This window comes from Pimephales promelas, chromosome 3 (assembly GCF_988280905.1).
Source record: "Pimephales promelas chromosome 3, fPimPro1.hap1.1, whole genome shotgun sequence".
Lineage (NCBI taxonomy): Eukaryota > Metazoa > Chordata > Actinopteri > Cypriniformes > Leuciscidae > Pimephales > Pimephales promelas.
The window spans coordinates 12,644,002-12,662,164 of record NC_142771.1 but is presented as its reverse complement, the minus strand read 5'-3'; the positions used below and the strand labels follow the sequence as shown (position 1 = coordinate 12,662,164).

At 35.6% G+C, this 18,163-nt stretch overlaps 2 protein-coding genes and 1 long non-coding RNA gene across 4 annotated transcripts in view; 2 read left to right on the top strand and 1 right to left on the bottom strand.

Moving 5' to 3' along the window:
* dnaaf5 (dynein axonemal assembly factor 5) overlaps positions 1 to 4,358 on the top strand; it is a 29,598-nt gene extending 25,240 nt beyond the window's left edge. The window contains exons 12-13 of one of the 2 annotated variants that reach the window (XM_039662719.2): positions 1,384 to 1,575; positions 4,021 to 4,358. In XM_039662719.2, the coding sequence (XP_039518653.2) occupies positions 1,384 to 1,575; positions 4,021 to 4,145 (317 nt within the window). In that variant the 3' untranslated portion in view covers positions 4,146 to 4,358. The remainder of the gene's footprint in view (positions 1 to 1,383; positions 1,576 to 4,020) is intronic. The other variant, XM_089128272.1, reaches the window with a different exon arrangement.
* A 1,100-nt stretch (positions 4,359 to 5,458) lies between these two features.
* Positions 5,459 to 17,863, bottom strand: ccp110 (centriolar coiled-coil protein 110). Its single transcript, XM_039662724.2, has 14 exons — positions 16,979 to 17,863; positions 16,643 to 16,771; positions 14,771 to 15,647; positions 13,844 to 13,965; positions 13,381 to 13,534; positions 8,592 to 8,642; positions 8,420 to 8,496; positions 8,221 to 8,337; positions 8,033 to 8,134; positions 7,828 to 7,944; positions 7,650 to 7,717; positions 6,785 to 6,847; positions 6,599 to 6,661; positions 5,459 to 6,158 (listed from the first exon to the last, which is right to left on the bottom strand). The coding sequence occupies exons 1-14, from the start codon at positions 17,123 to 17,125 to the stop codon at positions 6,086 to 6,088; spliced, it is 2,160 nt and encodes a 719-aa protein (XP_039518658.2). The 5' UTR covers positions 17,126 to 17,863; the 3' UTR covers positions 5,459 to 6,085.
* LOC148981983 (uncharacterized) lies at positions 8,878 to 12,074 on the top strand. Its single transcript, XR_016155064.1, has 5 exons — positions 8,878 to 9,543; positions 10,364 to 10,466; positions 11,609 to 11,698; positions 11,800 to 11,914; positions 12,053 to 12,074. It is a non-coding gene; the product is annotated as an uncharacterized LOC148981983 (long non-coding RNA).
* Positions 17,864 to 18,163: the final 300 nt, after the last annotated feature.

Genomic DNA, 18,163 nt, shown 5'->3' with positions numbered 1-18,163 from the left:
TCAAGAAGTGCAGTGGTAAATATTATTAACACTGTTTTCCAGCATTGAAAATGCTTTGTTCAACAATATGGGTTGTGTGTACATCAGATGTCAAACATGTTGAATGGATTGAGGCTCTATAGCTCACAGATGTATTTTCATGCACCAAATTAATGGAGCATCTGCTCTAAGGTCTGTGTTTTTATTTGACTTTGTACATGAAGATATTACAGCATGTTGTTGAAAAAGATAGATTGAAACGGATTTGACTGTTAAACATTGTAAATGGTATATGTGTTACAGTTCATTGCACGTATTTTCAAGGCATTTTTTATACAATAGTTTTTATTTTTATTTTCAAGTAGTCTTTTTCTGTTTCTGTTATAAGACTATCCTGGTTAAATTTATGACTATGTGCCTTGCGCAAATTTTCCAGACATTTATTAATATATTATAGTAGTCAGTGTCCATAAAAACTGAATTAAGCTTTTTAAAAAAAATTTTGTTCAATGTTTTTAAATAGTCTGTTTGTTATAAGACTACCCTGGTTAAATTAAGCATATCTGTATGTTTTGCATACATTTTCAGACATTTATTAATATACATTTTTTTGTTGTTGTTGTTTTTATACAATTATTTGTTATATTTAATGTTTACTTTTGTTTTGAAAAGTGGATGCCAGGATTCATAAGACTATCCTGGTTAAAGGGATGGTTCACTTTGAAATAAATTTTTGGCATCCAAGATGTAGGTGTCTTTGTTTCCGCTGTAGTTTCAATTTTGATATTTTTAGGTCAAACCGTTCTTGTCTGTCAGTCATATAATGGAGGTCTATGGTCACCACCTCCAAGAGCATGCACAGGGAAGTCCAAATTAAACATGATTTAATGACTCATGAATGTAAGTACACACTGATGGCCTAAGACACGAAACGAGCGGTTTGTGTGAGAAAACGAACAGTATTTACATCGTTTTAACCTTACGTGGCTGTGGTTACAAGAGGTAAAAACAATATAAATACTGTTCGTTTTCTCACACAAACCGCTCGTTTCGTGTCTTAGGCCATCAATGTGTACTTACATTTACGAGTCATTAAATCATGTTTAATTTGGACTTCTCTGTGCATGCTCTTTGAGGTGGTGACCATAGACCTGCATTATATGACTGACAGACAAGAACGGTTTGCCCTAAAAATATCAAAATTGAAACTACAGCGGAAACAAAGACACCTACATCTTGGATGCCCTTGAGGTAAGCTACCAAAAATTAATTTCAAAGTCAACTATCCCTTTAAATGAAGCACATCAGTGTGTATAATAACTGTTGTCATTGCACACTTTGGTGATTTCAGATGTGTCTGTGAGGTAGTGTGTGCTTTCATGAGCGTGTCTGTTTGTGTTTCAGAGCTGCTGAAGCGCGTGGATGACAGCAGTGAAGACGTACGTCTCGAAGCGCTGAAGTCTCTGAGCACATGGTTCTCATCTCTGGGGGAAAACTACGACACGCACTCGTGCCGCCCACACCTGGAGTTCCTGTTCCAGCAGCTGCTGCTCTACATGGACGACCCCGACACCAAAATCCAGGATTCAGTCCTCGGTAGGGGCGCACGCACACAGACGGCATGCGATTCTTCATTCCTGCTGTAACCATCTGATGTTTCGACTTGAATCGTGAGCGATGACGGTTATATTCGTGTCGACACTGTTGTGGTGTAAGATAAATCTCTTCCTGCTGCATAAGGAAGTGATTCGGGTCTGTGTTAATGGTGTTGCGCTCATCCACGGTCCACTTCACTGATCTCCCTGTTCTTCACTTCAAAGAGCCTCATTAATCCTGCATTTTTACACTCTATCCATCACACGCTCTTCTGCTACTGGCCTGCCTCCAGCCGGGTCATGGGCTGTCAACACCTTCCCATAATCCTATGTCAATGTGTCCTAGTGCACACGGAGTACAGAAACTCTCCATACCCCCTAATTAGGCTTTGAAACCTCAAAGGATGATGAAAACGTACATATAGTATGTATGTTCATCCGGTTGATGTCGCTACATGTAAATAAGCCCAGACAGGGTGATCCTAATATGCGTTTGTATTATACAAAAGGGGTTTATTTAGAGATAACATTTGTCATCATGCATACAGGGCCACAGATGTGGGGGAAAACACCGTCTTGATTTCCTCTTCTTCTTGTCTTTCTTGATTTTTTTATTATGCTCTTTAACTCATCTTGAATTTCAAAAGACACCCCATATGTGATTAATGTCCATTATAACACCATATCCCATAATCCCTCATTCCTATGGTTAAGCTTATAATAACAGTACTCTCACACTGCGCTTGAGTTACTGAGGAAATTCACCCGTTTCTTTACACAAAGAAAACGTTGTTTTATGGTGCACTTACAAACGTATAAAGCGGCGGATAAAAGTAAATCCCCCCCACCCCAACCAAACAAATCAGGATAAAACCAAATCCCCACAACAAAGACACGACTGCTGAAAGAACACAAATCAGCTTTATGGGCTTCTTTTTGTTCCTAAACGGTGAGCTGGAAACTTTGGAAGGTTTTTTCTTTTTTCTTTTTTTTTGTAAACGTAAAACAATGGGACATTTTTTGCGTAATCACACTGCAAAATAATGATATTCATGAAAATGAATTGAGTATACATGCAAAAATACACCAGTTAATTATGGTCGCAATTTCATTATGAACCTGCTATTATGATAAACTAAAAAACATTATTAAATTACTACATTTACATTACTACATACTACATTTTTTTTATAATTTGATTACATAAATGCAGCCTAGGTGAACATGAGAACTCAAAACTCTATACTGTTTCTTTACTATTTGTGTGTGTGTATATGAAGAGTTCAGATGCAAAAGCCTCTAAGTGCCATTTGAAATTTTCTTCTAAAATGATCATTTTTATCAAGCTTGTATATTTAAGTTCAGTGATTTCACTTAAATGGCAATGATAATTACCTATTAATTGTTATTTAAGTGAAATTACTGAACTTAAATATAAAAGTTTGATAAAAATCATCATTAAAGAAGAAAATTTCAAATGGCATTTAGAGGCTTTTGCATCTGAACTCTTCATATATATATAGTAGAGTTGTTCTAGGCTGAAGTTAAAGGGATACTTCAGGATTTAGCATTAAGCTTTGTATTAGTAGAAAACCTGTAGTATTTTCGAATTTCCGTGCTTTCCACCCTCATATCCCCCTGAAACGAGAGATTTATGTATTTTTTGTCTGGAAAAAATCCTCCGATGACGCAAAAATCGTCAGTTTGCAATGTCTGGGATTCATTTTTGCACTTTTGCTTTCTGCAGTCGCCATTCATTGTTTACATGCACACCTTTTGTTTCAATCTAACTGAGTTCATTCTGATTGGTGAATCTGAATGTAGTGTTTACATGAATGCTAAACAAATGATCGGTTGATGTGCGTTTTAACATTGCTAAGAAAATTCCCGCTCTCCCGTGAGAGATACGAGACCGGTGCGTCTCACAGGCGTCGCTCATCAGTAACAGAGACTAAAGGACTTTATCAGTAATCATGCCACCGGCCTCGCGCTGTTCTCCGTCGGCCCTCAGTCTCGTCCCGCTAGCCACAGTAAACATAATGATTGGCAAAAGCCGAATCCCGAACATTTTGGGGGATCTCGAAACACGTTTTCGGGCAGACTCATCACGGAGAGCCTTGACTTGTTGTTTAACTACTGCGCTCTGTTACCGATAGGCGTGGACTCCTAGGGTTGCGAAGCAAGTGCATTCTGGGAGTTGTTGTCTTTCATCCACATTTTCTGGCTTTTCTCAGTCTACAAAACTTCAAAAATAAAAATAATTTCACATTTCTTCTACATAAATGACCCATTTTAAATACACATTCATCTTTCCAGAGGTGAAGTATCCCTTTAATTCTGAATATTTATCCGAGTATGTCAGAATACATAAACCCCTGCAACATGACTGTTTTTGCTATGCCAAATGAGCAAAATCTGAAATCACCTTGTCTCTTCTTCCTGTCAGAGGTTCTGAAGGTGTCCAGTGCCGTGGACAGAGGTCTGTTACAGCAGCAAACAGAGGCGGTGAGAGGGAAACAGCGCAGCTCCGATTACTGCGATAAACTCCTCCAGCACATCCACTCACTATAACACACACATCTGTGGCTCAATGCTGCGTCTTTACTGTGTTTTATGCAGATGGAAACAGGCTGTGAATGGATAACCTGTTAGTTTTAGCTTCAGTTCTGTTCATGGAGGTTGTTTGGCAGAATTCAAAATGAACTTTCTTGTTTGAAATGTGCCTTTCTATTTGATATTGACATCTTTATTGATTTATTAAATAAAGTGATTGTTTTTATTTCACATTTGTGTTAGCAGATGTGTTGAGTACTTCTTAAGCGTACAAGTCAAGAGCTAATACATAAACAATTATATAAACAATCGGTATTATTGTATTTTTAAGTAGTAAAGTATTATGGTTCTACCACATTAGTTCACATTAATTTGTAGTGTTCGCTGGTCAAATACAATCATTTCTAGTGAAGAGCATCTTCACCCTTTTCTTATTCTTCTACTGACATTCTATAAGTATTGTTGACATACATATATATATATTATACATATATATATATATTAATATCATTAAAGCAGCATTGACATTTCTCTTTATCAGTGCCGGCTTCTATATAGGAAGATCCCACCTTTATGTTTAAAGGACAACTCCGGCGCAAAATGAACCTTTAGTCTAATTACACATTGTTACCTAGTCAACCGTTATCTGAGATTTGTTTTCATGATTGCCGAATGTAAATAGTTTTATCTCTAAAAACAGTTTAGCCTATAACGCTAGTATAATGCTAGTATATAGGGCATAGAGTAATGACAAATAAAAATCGTTTGTTATTACCACTAAAAAGGCTCAGAATAGCCCCACAGTAACACGACAGCATAAAAAGAGTCCCTACATTCAAACAGAAGCATTGAGAACTTTGTCAGTGTCCATACAGTTTAATAAGCAGATGTTTTATACACACAGTAAATTTCGCGAATTCAGGAAGAAGCCATCTTGGAAAAATAGTCTCTACCAGTCGATCTACGAACGCCGATCCAATTGCGCTGGTGAGATGTGAATAAGGTGATAAGGTGAGCGCGAATAGTAGGCTACGTGTACATATTGAAGACAAGTAAACGGTTTGTGTTTGTGTTTCTTCTGGAAACAACGGACCATATGAGATTCTGCACAGTTCAGCGCACTTGGATCGGAGTTCGTAGATCGACTGGTAGAGACTATTTTTCAAAGATGGCTTCTTCCTGTATTCGCGAAATTTACTGTGTGTATAAAATATCTTCTTATTAAACTGTGTGGACACTGACAAAGTTCTCAACGCTTCGGTTTGAATGTAGGGACCCTTGTTATGCTGTCGTGTTGGTTTGGGGCTATTTTGAGCCTTGTTAGTGGTAATAACAAGCGATTTTTATTTGTCATTACTCTATGCCCTATATACTAGCGTTATAGGCTAAACTGTTTTTAGAGATAAAACTATTTACATTCGGCAATCATGAAAACAAATCTCAGATAACGGTTGACTAGGTAGCAATGTGTAATTAGACCAAAGGTTCATTTTGCGCCGGAGTTGTCCTTTAAGGCATCTCAAAACACTGAATTTGTAATAATTAATCCATTTATGTATCCGATATGAACCTCTAAATAATATCTGGACTAAAAGCCTGTTCACAGTGATACCAATTACGATAACTATCTGCCACTTTAAGAAGGATTCAGAATTGTCTGTCAATGTTTTTATCGTTCATCATCTGGGAAAAGATACTTTCTGAAAGTGATTCCAACAATATCTTTCTCTTTGCCGTTGTCGTTACAGGCGTGATTTCTGCTATTATTAATATTTAGACCAATTTTTACAACTTTATCATTATAGTTATTATCATTGATGTGAACGGGCATTAATATGCAATTGTTGAATAACGGGAGGAAATAAATATCTATAATCAGGATTCAATGAGATGGCGAGCAGGAGAGTATCTTTCAAAGTATATCTATGATTAGCCCAATATTATTTTTCATGTCCAGATCAACCCAGCGAATGCTGTTTCTTCAGCCTCTCCGAACGCTGGACTCTCTCCTCTGGAGTCTTCTTGTAACTCCTGAAACACATCGAATATTTGATTTGCATGTTTTCTATTATAATATTGCATCTAATATTGATAGACATTCAAAATTATTTCCTTCAATGTGAACTCAATTAGTTTGAAACGTGGCTTTGCATATTTATACAATGCATTCCCTAAAACGTACTGGGTTTGTTTTAAGGTTACTTTAATACAGAGTGTTTCTTTGTAATATAATACAGTGATATTTTGATCACACTTCAGTAAATGACTGCATGAGATTCTGCCAAATGCATTTACAAATGAATGCAGCCAATTTTAAATGCCAGGTGACTCTCTGTGGCATTTTCAGTACTGTACGCGTCCAGCTAAAACTGAATTGAATTTCAAATTCCATCAACAACAGCGTAGAAGAAATGGAAATGGCCGGAATGGGAGATTGCATGATCAAAAGAAGGAAAAGCTGGAGAGCTGACCCGCGGCGCAGGAACTGCTGGCCTGAAACTGGAGCGTTCTGGCCCTGACTGGGCTGTAGGATCCTTTAACACAACACACAGGGACACGGAGACCGTTGGAAAGATGGAGCTAGTGCAAGGGGATGTAAATGTGTAAAGTGTCTGTTTTCCCTCTGTGGTTAATGCGTGTCTATTGGAGCTCTTCACCTTTTTGTAGGGGGACTCTTGGTTTTCTGAGCTCGTCTGGTCTGACCTGGAGATTCACCAACTCTGATGATGAGAACATTTTAGAGCAGATCAGTATTTTAGTCAATTAATATTAAATAAAATAGCATTTTATATATTATTTTGCTATACTATATTATATATATACATACATACACACACATTTAATTTTCAGCTGTGTTTTTGGTTAAAGTTGAAGGCCACATTCTTTGTTTTTACCATGCTTACATTAGTTATTTTATGTTACTTTTTTCATTTCATGTATAGATTTTGTTTTTATAATATATATATTCGACTATGAAAATACAAATACTGTATATCCCCACATATATTAATAAATAGCAAATCAAATAAATAGTTTTTATATATATAATTTACAATACAATACTTTTTTATATTTCTACATATTTGTAAATATATTGTCAAATATTGTAATAAATATATGTAGTAGGAATTATATACAGAGTATATATCTATAGATATATATAGCTATGTATAATTTCCTAAAAAAAAATATATATCTATTTTCCTCAATACATATCTAAAATATAATATTATATTAAATATATAGGTTACATATGATTATACTTAAAATTTATAAATATTTATAAACCATTTAGTTTAATATTATTTAATATTTAATATTATTTATTAAAAAAACATCTAGTTCCAGTGAAATTATAGGTTTCAAAATATATCATGACTTGTGATATTTTTACTTATATTTTTATTTAATGGGTCGGATGCCATAAATGTGTCACAACATGAAATTCTCAGACAAAGAAAGTCTTTATCAGACAAAAAAAATATGAATTCAAACATAATATTGTTCTAATATACAACTCACCTTTTCTTCCTCTCAAGAGATTTCTGGGTTGCAGCAGACAAAATCACCTTGGGGCTTTTTGCTTTTTCCTGTATGCCAAATCAAATATTATTTACAGTAGCCTAATTTTCAAAACAGCAGATAATAGTTTTATCAAAACTAAATGTAAATAACCCAGTGAAGTGCAGATTGCAGTTACCATCTCTCTGAGTTTCCTCTCAGCTCTCAGCTCTCGGTCTTGCTGCAGCAGAAACAAACGCTCCTCTAGTGTCATAGTGAAGAAGATATCATGAATGTCAAACAAGGCCGCACGTAACTGTAACAGAAGCATATAAAACATATTTAGTGCCATATCGGATGCTGTACACAAACCATCAAAAGTACCAAACCATCAAAAGTGGGACCTGGGCTCTGACGCGCTCTTGCAGAGACAGGTCTTGCTCTGACAGTTGATCGTTTCTCTGAGCGGCATTATTGCTGAATGAACGAATGAACTCCTGCGTGTCCTGAAGAAAGACAAATGTAGCGAGGTTATCAATCACATGAGGGCTTTGTTAGCATGTATACGGACGCTATTGAGGGTTGTTCTTACTAGCACGGTTTGACGGAGGTGTTTGATTTTCTCAGTTGTGAGCAGTCGCCTGGTCAGAAAGCCCTTCACGATCGCAGTGAGGCGACACAGCGCCCTCTGCTGCCCCACTGTTATAACCTGCATGCGACACCTCAGGCTTTAGCTCATAATAACATTTATTCAAGTTTAGCAATCAATTCAAAAGCATTTCAAAACCAACCTGACTCAGCCTGTTTCTGCTCTTCCCTCTCGTATATATGGAAGTCTGTATTGAGGGTGATGATGCCACATCTAAACCTAAAAATGAGAATGCCATGTTAATATATACCATGGTACGTCGTGCATACTATATTCTTTTGATTTTGTAGTAAATGAATGGTTAAATTGTTTACCCCAAAATGACATCATTTCATCATATTGTTCTAAATATGATTTTATTTCTTCTGTGAAACACACAAACATGTTTAGCTCTAAAAATAGCTGAAAGCTTTCTAAATGTAGTCAACCAACACATGCAATCGGAGGTTTTGATTCAGTGTAATTTCAGCATTATTTATATAATGTTTTAATACTTGTTATTATTGTGAATTAGCTTTTTTTTTCAACATCAGTTTTAAGTTTTGGTAATTTTATTATGTTCTTTTGTAGTTTTTATTACTTTTTGTTTTTATTTCTACACAGTAAAATCGCCAGTGTAAAAATTCCAGTGTTAAAAGTTATCTATTCCTAAAGTGTTAAATTAACAATCTACAGTGTTAAAGGGTACTCCCCTTCAGTGTAGCCTACAGGGTGCCACATAGTGTAATTTTATTTTTACACTGAAAGTGTAAAAAGACGCGCCGAATTGTATTGACTCCGCCCCTCGATGCTTCTGCCTCACAAGACGACAGCGCCATTTTATCTTCATGCGAGGAGCGAGACGGTAGGTTGAATTGCCTTTCTCTTTCTTAATATTAAATAGTAACTTACATGCATTTGTTTACATTTTTAGTAAACTATAGTGGTGAACACATTTAGAAATGATCAACTGCGCGTTTTTGTATGGGTTAAGGAAGCTCGTCAAGTTCATGAGATGCAGAGATGTACCTAAGTTACAGAAGAAAAAGAAGAAACGTTTCTCATGCCGATAAAATTTGTTAAATAAATTAGTTGGAATGTGCTTACAATTTGTTTTGTGTATATATATTCGGCTTATTTCATTTTGGTTTGTTGACAGACATCATGAAAGTTGCGTTCCCGCCTCCAGTCGCGCCAAGGCCTGGGTTAAAGACGAGCCTGGCGCTGAAGCTGACGAGGAGGTCTGAAGCGGCACCATTTGGGCTTTTTGAGAGAATTCTTCAAATGGTAATTTTAGATTTGTTTTGTGTGTATACATTAAAACGTTAACAATTCCGTTTTCGCGACACATGCGCATTATTAATAGGGTGTTTAAGTATGTAACGATAGAACTTTGCCTGTTCTTAACACTGAATATCATGTCGTCATATTTGCGTCAAGTTCTTTTTTTATGGCAGTTAAGTTCAAACGTGAAATTGAGTTGAAGCTAATCTATAAATCCGTCTGTCTTCCAGTTCAGTTTATAGGTAACGTTATTTAACTTAGCTACGTGAGCACTGGCAGAGCATACAGTATATACTTTAGCTTATAACGTTAATCAGTCTTCTTTATCAATTCATACTGCGTGTTATTATAAATTATGTACTAACTATTTATCTGTCTGTCTGTATTTTATTAATATGAGTCTGTATTTTCTGTTAACATAATAAATAACATTAATAAGTTATGGGTAAAACAATTCTAAATGTGTCTTAATATCGAATATAGTTAACCAAGTTCAATTTAAGGTGCCACTACTCATTTAAATTATATAAATGTATTTAATCAGATTTAAACTGTTTCAGGCAGGCCTACATGTGAACATTGCACAATGTTTTGTGGATACTAACTTGTAACATTTATTTAATTAATTCTAAAATGAAGGATGTGAATAGAAATAATTTTACAATTTGACGCCCATGCTTTATAGTCAGCTCTCAGCTTAATCAAAATTAATGGTAATCTCAATTATTTGTTTTACTATATTTACATCTCTTATTTAAATTGTATTGCATTACTAAATTTTGGCCTCAACTGATAAATATTTGTTCAAATCCTTTTTCAATAGATTTTGCCCAGACCCCTGCAGTGTCAAGTGAAGGAAGCTCCTCTCATGAGAATGCAAAGAGAAATGAAGAAAGAAATAGAATGCTGAAGATTAATCCATAATTGTGAGTGTCATTATATTTTTAATTCTATGTGCTGTAGAAATTTTAGTACATGACGAATGAACATGAAAAATCTAAACCTATGTGGGCAACCATACAATGCCTTTTTTCAGAACTGGAATTTACATGTGTTGTTGGTGATTGTGTCTTGATTGTCATTAAAGGGATAGTTCACTTTGAAATACATTTTTGATATGTTTTAGCTTACCTCGAGGGGCATCTAGGTAGGTGTAGGTGTCTTTGTTTCCACAGTAGTTTCAATTTTGATATTTTTAGGTCAAACCGTTCTTGTCTGTCAGTCATATCATGGATGTCTGTGGTCACCACCTCAAAGAACATGCACAGAGAAGTCCAAATTAAACATGATTTAATGACTCGTAAATGTACGTACACATTGCACACTTCTGGGGCTTTCCGGCGCTTGTGCAGCAGACCGAAGCGCCCGTGCCCTCAGTGTACTTGGACGTGACTGTGATTACAAGAGGTAAAAACGATATAAATACTGTTCGTTTTCTCACACAAACCGCTCATTTCGTGTCTTAGGCCATCAATGTGTACTTACATTTACGAGTCATTAAATCATGTTTAATTTGGACTTCTCTGTGCATGCTCTTTGAGGTGGTGACCATAGACCTGCATTATATGACTGACAGACAAGAACGCTTTGACCTAAAAATATCAAAATGGAAAATACTGTGGAAACAAAGACACCTACATCTTGGATGCCCTTAAGATAAGATAAAACATATCAAAAATTAATTTCAAAGTGAACTATCCCTTTAATGGCATGGTGATTGGTGTGTCTTCATGAATTGTGTAAATTCAAGATATTAAACTGCAAAAAGTTAAAGGGTTAGTTGACCCAAAAGTGTAAAATTGTTTTTTCAAACCCTCATGTCATTCCAAACCTGGAAAGACTTTTGTTCATCTTTGAAATTTAAATTAAATTTAAATTTAATTTAAAATTAGGGGGGGGGGGGGTTGCGTTTACACCTGTACTTTGAGTTGTTTACTTGTGCGTCACCCAAGACGAATGTTAAAGGCTGGTGCGAATGGCACTACTCTGCCTAGCACTGAGCGAGATTTGGTTATCATTATGCTATGTAACTGTTGATTGTTTTTTTTTGTTTTTGATTTTTGGTTAGAAGATCTCAGCTTAGTTCCTGGAAATGCTTCAAGCATGAAGAGCTTCAAGGAACTGATTGACTCTGCTGTGAAAGATGATAAGTGATGAGGTAAGTCTATATTTCAGAATAAGATTATCTAAACATGTTCATGCATTTTTTTGTTGCATTTTTTTTTCAAGTTGTCACATCTTCTCTCATCTGTAATTTAGAATGGGGCAGCAATCTTGCATCAATTTGTCTCCTTGATTTGATTCCACCACCCTGGAAAGACATGGAAAGATGTGCTCATATCAAGCTGAACAACACCTTGTTGTCTTCAAAAGGGTAAATTTGGACATTTCTCTCACTATTTATTGTCTGCCTCAAAATATTGCCATTTGAGTTGACTTTATTGTGGAAAACTATAAAGACCACCAATTGGAGAGCTGACTTTGATTTGTTTGTTTTTTTTGTCTTTGGCAGAGACCAGCGTACAAGAACACCGACCACACAGCATACCTGCTCGCTGCCGGTGGGGATCAACTCAAATACTACTATACCTGCTCGCTGATGGGACAAAGAGGGACTGCATTCATGGATGCTACACAACTGTTGACAAGTAGATTTTTGCAATCTTGTTCAAATCCACCTGTCATATTTGTTAATGTATAGGCAAACTGGGTGATTTTATGCTTTTTCCCTTTTCTCTTTTTTTTCTCTGCTAAACTCCTAATGAATGTGACAATTTGACTTTTTCCAAATATGGCATATGTTTTAAAGGGGCCACTTTGCCATTTGTTGAATAAACTTTGGATTTGTACATCTGTCTAAAGAGTCTTGATTTATGTCTAAGCTTGTACATTACAGTAACACTATATAATGGTGTAAATAGTTTTTGCACTGAACAGAATACTTTTATAAATTACACTTATAGTGTAAAATGCAATGGATTTGAATCAACACCAGGGGTGTTAAAACCACAGAGTGTAAAAATTTTAAGTGTAAAACTTAACACTCACAGTGTAATTTTTCTACACTGTACGGTGCTGTATTAACACTGTAAATTCTACACTACAAACAGTGTACTTTTTACTCTTACTCTTTTTTTTAAGGTCTCTTCTGCTCAAAAATAAAAAATAATTTCGTTTTTTTTCTGTTTTATCTATATTTTAAAATGTAATGTATTCCTGTGATCAAAGTTGTATTTTCAGCATCATTACTCCAGTCTTCAGTGTCACATGATCCATCAAAAATCATTCTGATGATAAAAATCATTATTAGTAATGTTGAAAACAGTTGTGTAAATTTTTATTCAGGATTCTTAAAGTTAAAAAGAACCGTATTTTTTAATAGAATCTTTTGTAATATTATAAATGCTTTACTGTAACTTTTGATCCTTGATGAATAAAACTATGTTTTTATTTTATTTCTTTCCCCAAAAAATAAAATACAATTATTAATAAATACAATAAACACAGATAAATGCTGTTCTTTTGAACTTTGTATTCAGATAGAATATATATATAAATCCTGAAATAAAAATGTAAATGTTTTCAACATTGATAATAATAATAAATGTTTCTTGATCATCATATTAGACTGATTTCAGAAGGATCATTTGACACTGAAGACTGGAGTAATGATGCTGAATATACAGCTTTGATCACAGGAATAAATTGTATTTTAAAAAAAATATTCAAATAGAAAACAGTTGTTTTAAATTGTTATGATATTTCGCAATGTTTGTGTGTGTGTGTGTATTTTTAATCAAATAAATAAAAAAAATAATCTTCCAGCCACGGCTGACATACCGATGACTGGCACAGGGTGTCTTGGTGATCTTTCTCCAGGGCTTAAAGGGCACATGATGGGGCTCAGTATAGGGTAACGTTCACACCCGTCCTCGCCCGCTACAGGACTCAGACCACCCTGACCCCTCAGTCTCCTGACCCGCTCCTCCGACTCCTGAATGAGGAACAGGGAGATGGAGTGACTGAAGTCAGAATATATACACATGATGCATATCAAACACCAGAGACTCCAAGCTGCAGTCCAGGCAAATGTTCATTGTGAATAAATCATATCAATTATAGTTCATGCATAGCAGATGTATAGTTGTCAATTTATAAGGTCCTATTTTGGTTATGATCCCTAGGTAAATATATAGTAAACGTGTGGCAATGCACAAAGGTTTGGAACAGAGCCCATGTATATATATATATATATATATATATATATATATATATATATATATCTGTATGTGCCAATGCTGACCTGACTGTGATGCCGTTGGTCTCTCTCTTGTTCTGCCACCAGACACGATAATCTGAAAGCATAGTCATCCTCCAGAGACCTCTGCATGTCTTCTAGAGCGTGGACCTGCCATTGCATCTCATCTGAAACACAGGAATACACAACTGAGAGGATACTATTTCAAAGAAAGCTGAAAATCTCGTCTTTCCTCTCAAATCAACATTCAAGGGGACCACTGATTAACTCTTTATATCATGCATATTTTGTGTCTTGAGTTGTTATAAGGTTCTTTGGAGATTAAAAAGGTTAATACTTGGATTGTGGGTTCAAACTGAAAACGTCTTAAAAAGCTAAACAAAGAATATTTATCGTGGAAGCAATATACAAATAAATTCAGAATTATTAATAATAACTTTATATTGGGATCTAAGAAATGTATTATTGTGGATTGTTTTGTTTTATTATTATTCATTATGCATTGTTAATAATGGTAATCACTATTTGTATATGATACACACACACACACACACACGTGTAATTATTGTTATATTATCTTGTATATATGAAATATTTCCATATATATTTGAATAATTCTTTTTGGTTTGAATATAATGACCCCATAAATGTTAAAATAACAATGTTATTTGTGTAATATGACTCTTTTTCTCATAGTATAAATGTCTCTATAGTAAATGATAAAATATATCATGTTTAATGATATAATATAATATTATAGTATTATTTTATAATATATAATATTTTAGGAGGGAGGTTTTTCGCCGTCATATTTTGGGGATCCGTGGCATTAATATCCTGCTTTAAAACACCAGCACATGATGATTTTAAGAAAACTCTTTGAGGAACTTAAAAAAAAGTTCACTGACATTAGCTGTAAAACCCATTTGAGTCTTTGTGTTCAATAGTGCACTCATTTTGCTCAGTTCTTACCTGCTCTCCTTTCTTGCAACGCGGTGCTAATGACACTGTCTCCCTCAAATGATACTTTGGCATGAGAAGGAGAGTCAGGGGATATTCCAGAGCCCATAAGTGCAGCTGTGGGACTGTCCCGTGTGAAAGTCTTGCTCATTGGTGACGGAGGAGACAGTCGAGTGTGCGTTCTCGCAGTGACCCCGGCCATAAACCGAGGCATTCTCTCCTGGCTCCGGTCTATGAGTGGACTCTGATGGCCGGAGGACAGGTGACTGTCCAGCGTGTGGCATCTCCTTCGAAACAGAGGGCTCGTGGGCTCCAATCTTCCGATGGTCTCGTTCAACCTGGGGTGGTCATCATATCGACCCGTATTCGCAATTGTGTTTACTTCCTGTGGCCTTGCATTGGCTGTAGTGTTCAGTTGGTTGGGGTCGTCAGGGAAAGAGAAGAAGATGTCGCCAGCAGAAATGGGACGAGGACGCCCGCGATGGGGTCTTAAACGGCCATTTAGACCAGATTCTGGACTTATTGGGTTATTAGGAGAGGTCCGATTAGGCGAGGGACTATAACAGGGTAAAGTGCCGTTTTCTTTATCAAACGGGATTTTGGTGCCGATGACCTTTGATCCCGGTTTACCTTGTTCTTTTTCAATGAATTCCCGTGATTTCTTCAGTAGGTTCTGCAGGGAAACTCCTTCTGGTTCAGTTTCCTTCTCTTTTCCTCTCATAAGTCCCGGGAGCTCGGCTGGTGGGGTCACTGATGGCTTATTAGATGCAATGTAAGGCCCAGTGGGTGTAAGATGTGCAGTATCTGTAAGAGCATTCCTGCAGTCTAATTTTGGAGAGGGAGACGAGCACTGCTCTGAAGGCTTTGGTACGTCCAATATTTTTTGTGCCTATAATGCAAGAAGATATGAAAGCAGGGGCGTCACTAGACCCATTTTAGGATTGCTTAAGCCCCCCTAAATGTCCACCCAGCCCCCCTAAAATGAGTGATTAACTCTGTAATACATGTACATTAATTTGTGATCGCATCAGTCCACTTTGAAACTCATATGAAACCAGCGTCAAAAGCAGAGGACAATGTGTGTGTGCATTTATTGACAGATTGTTATGATTATTGTGATATCTGCATCTCTGCAGTTCTTTAAATGCAATTTACATAAAATTGATGCGGGAGCAATCCAAGACGGTTTACCATGAACTGTAAAATCTGGGCTTATTTATTTATTATGAAATTCCTTTCATCTTAACGGCATGAGACTTTATATAACAATTTGTTATAGTCATTTTATAATATTTGAAAAGCAAAAAAAAAAAATGCGAAAAGAACTATGAAAGGGAGTAAAGAATGGCAAATGAAGTAATGAGTGCTCCTCTGCAGCCATCTAGTGGATATAGTGGTAATTTCATGTCATTTTCATGTTAAAAGTGTTTTTCCACATTTTCCATGTTATCTCTATGAATTAAAAAGATAAATGAATATCTTCTTTAGGAAAATAAATAAATAATGGCTGCTAAAGGAAAATAAATAAATAATGGATGCATGGTAAAAAAAAGTATGCCTTCAACTTTAACAAAAAAAAAGTTTAAATCTATTGATATATTTATTAACAATTATAACATAGATTCATAAATTATATATTTATATATATATATATAAATATATAATTTTTCATCTATGAATTTTCATAGATGAATATCTGGGTAGAAAAAACAATAAAATCTATGTATAAAAGTAAAAAAAAAAAAAAGATAATTTAAAAGGGAAAAAAGTTTTCTAATTTATTAGTTTAGAAAAATCAGTTTCAAAATCTATTCATGATTATAAAAATAGATAAATCCGGGACATAAAAGTACTTGTTATTCAAAGAAACACTTATTTTCTTACCTTATTGGTCCAAAGAATGGCCTGAATCTGATTGCGGAAGTTATTATCATAATGAATCTGTCTGTCTGCCTCCATTAGTGACGCTCTTTTCCTGTATTCAACCATCTCCCTTCTTTGTTTCTCACTTAGCTGGAAACACAATAGGCACAAACTTTCAGATAATACGAATCACAATTAGACAATTGAAAGGGAGACAATACTCTATTTAGGCTTAATGTTATAATTACAACTGTTATTTATATTATATTTTATTGTGCTCCCTCTTTCTTTTGCTTTTGAAAGTTTAATATATCATATGTATTGCAGTCATGCAGTAACATAAATATAAATACTCACCACCGGAGACAGAAGTGGCGTGCCATGAAGGCGGATGAGAGAGTGCGCCACCCCTCGCGCAGGTGCGGTACTGCAGCTCATCTCATGCATCATTTCCGACTGCAGTTCTGACAGAATGCGTGCGCAGAAATCCTCATAGCTGTCCATGTTTTCTTACAGCGGTCTGCACAACTGGAACGGTCTTTACAATGAATCGTAAACGTCCGAGCACGTGTTATGACAGAAAATAAAATCAAGTTGTCGTTCCTATTCGGTCAGCTGCAATGCAAGCTTTTAGATTGGCATTTTAAACAGATTCTCAATGCTATCAATCGATCCGCATTCCACTGATCTTTCCTCAAATGTATTTGCTAACAGATAATCACGCACAGATGTTAAAATCGCAGCATCAGCACCTACCTTTATGTCGCAATGGAGGATGGAGCTTCGTTTGAATAAATGACACACACAAAATAAACAAAGTGTACCAGTAAAAGGCTTTCCTCTACCACAGATGTGACTGTAACATGTATGATGCCACTGTGCTGATGTTTATATTGGACGTACAGATGCAAATCGCGTAATGGTTTCCTGTTTTGTCCGTAATTACGTTGAGAATGATAACGAGGCTAGTTGTTTCCTCTATATTCACATGACGAAGGTCATAGTGTGTCCGCAGGAGATGGGTTTAATATCCTAGACCTCTAGCCTGTCCTTCAGTTCAGGGTCTCTTGTCTCTGTCTGTCTTATGGTCTTCATCAGCACCGCCCCGTTCACTCGCCGTAATCCTCTGCATTCACTTGGACGTAAAATCAAAGGAAGATTCCTTCAGATACATTTTTATGATACAGATGTGATTCATATCTGCATCATATTTTAGTGCAGTAGCCCTTTAAATTTACTTTACTCCTCCCCTGAACGGAAATAATTCCGCAGGCTATGATTTCATCATAATTTATTATTACAATTAATTAATGAATACATAAATACGATAAATAAATACATTTCTTTTAAATCCTGTATAGTAAAAAAAAAAACAATTCTGTAATTCCTGCAGTTATTTCTGAGGAAACTTAAAGAAAAAAATAATAATGATCTATTCATGTAGGCCTTTTTTTTTTTTTTTTTTTTTACTTTGCATGGAGAGAAAATCACACATAATGTATTAATTAGGCAAAAAAATATATTTATTAATAATTTACATAA